This window comes from Bison bison, unplaced genomic scaffold (assembly GCF_000754665.1).
Source record: "Bison bison bison isolate TAMUID 2011002044 unplaced genomic scaffold, Bison_UMD1.0 scf7180017864383, whole genome shotgun sequence".
NCBI lineage: Eukaryota > Metazoa > Chordata > Mammalia > Artiodactyla > Bovidae > Bison > Bison bison.
The window spans coordinates 2,573,742-2,574,694 of NW_011494955.1; the positions used below are offsets into that span (position 1 = coordinate 2,573,742).

At 60.7% G+C, this 953-nt stretch overlaps 1 protein-coding gene across 1 annotated transcript in view; it reads right to left on the reverse strand.

The window, feature by feature from the left end:
- Nucleotides 1-700, reverse strand: part of ADCY6 (adenylate cyclase 6) — a 21,253-nt gene extending 20,553 nt beyond the window's left edge. Inside the window, exon 1 of the mRNA XM_010858061.1 lies at nucleotides 611-700. Coding sequence (XP_010856363.1) covers nucleotides 611-672 — 62 coding nt within the window. The 5' untranslated portion in view covers nucleotides 673-700. The remainder of the gene's footprint in view (nucleotides 1-610) is intronic.
- Between the last annotated feature and the right edge of the window lie 253 nt (nucleotides 701-953).

Here is a 953-nt window from a genome sequence, read left to right on the forward strand (position 1 = left end):
TTCGGAGGAACGGGGTAGGGGCGAGCGAGACCGAAGAAGAATGGAAACCCTCCCTCCGCACGCCCCCTCCTCTCCTCCGGCCGCTCCCTCCCCCAGTCTTGGGAAAACAGGCGGCTACTGTTCTGGGATCAAGACCCCGGGGAGGAGCCGGCCGGCCGGCCCTCTCCCCACTTCCCTCCACCCCCGGGCTGCCTCCTCTAGCATTCTCTTCCCACCCTCACTCCCGGGGTCCCCCCACGCGCAGGGGAAACCCACTCTCTAGCAGCGATTACCCGATCCCCCTCCCGCCCCCGTCCCGCGCCCAGAGGGTCAGCTTCCTTCCTGTCGGGGTACCCTGGGACTGAACGGGTGCCCAGCACCCACTCCTCACCCCTCCTCCCTACCCCAGCCTCCACCCCGCCATTCCCGTCCCGCCTGCCACGGCTCTGCTCGCTCCCGAGGGAACTCGGTTTAATAATTAATAAAGATTTCATTCCACAAGGCGCCAGGTGTGTGCGGCCTGCTTCCCCACACACCACTTTTTTCCTCTTCCTCCTCCCTCCAGAGCGTTGGCCCCACGTGAATCTCCTGCACCCAGAGCCCCAGGGGGACTGAGGGAAGGGGCACTCACCACGTGGCCCCACTTTCTCTGGGAAGCCGCTCCCCAGCACCTGCCCATACGGAGATACACATCTGCACCTTTCACACACACACACACACACACACACACACACACACACTTTTTACCCAAAGGGTTGTCCTTCTCTGTGGAGTGGGGGTGGGGGTGGAGAGAGGGTGCATTGCTAGGGTACTGAGAAATTGTTTGGGACTTTTATTTATTTCCCAGGTTTTCAAGCTGGGAGCTGCAGCCCAAGTAACCTGGATGACGGGAAAATCACGTGGAAACCGCTTTAACCCTTTGAGGGTTAGAAAGACGGTGTAGCCAGAAAGGAGAAGAGGGTGGGTGAACTCAC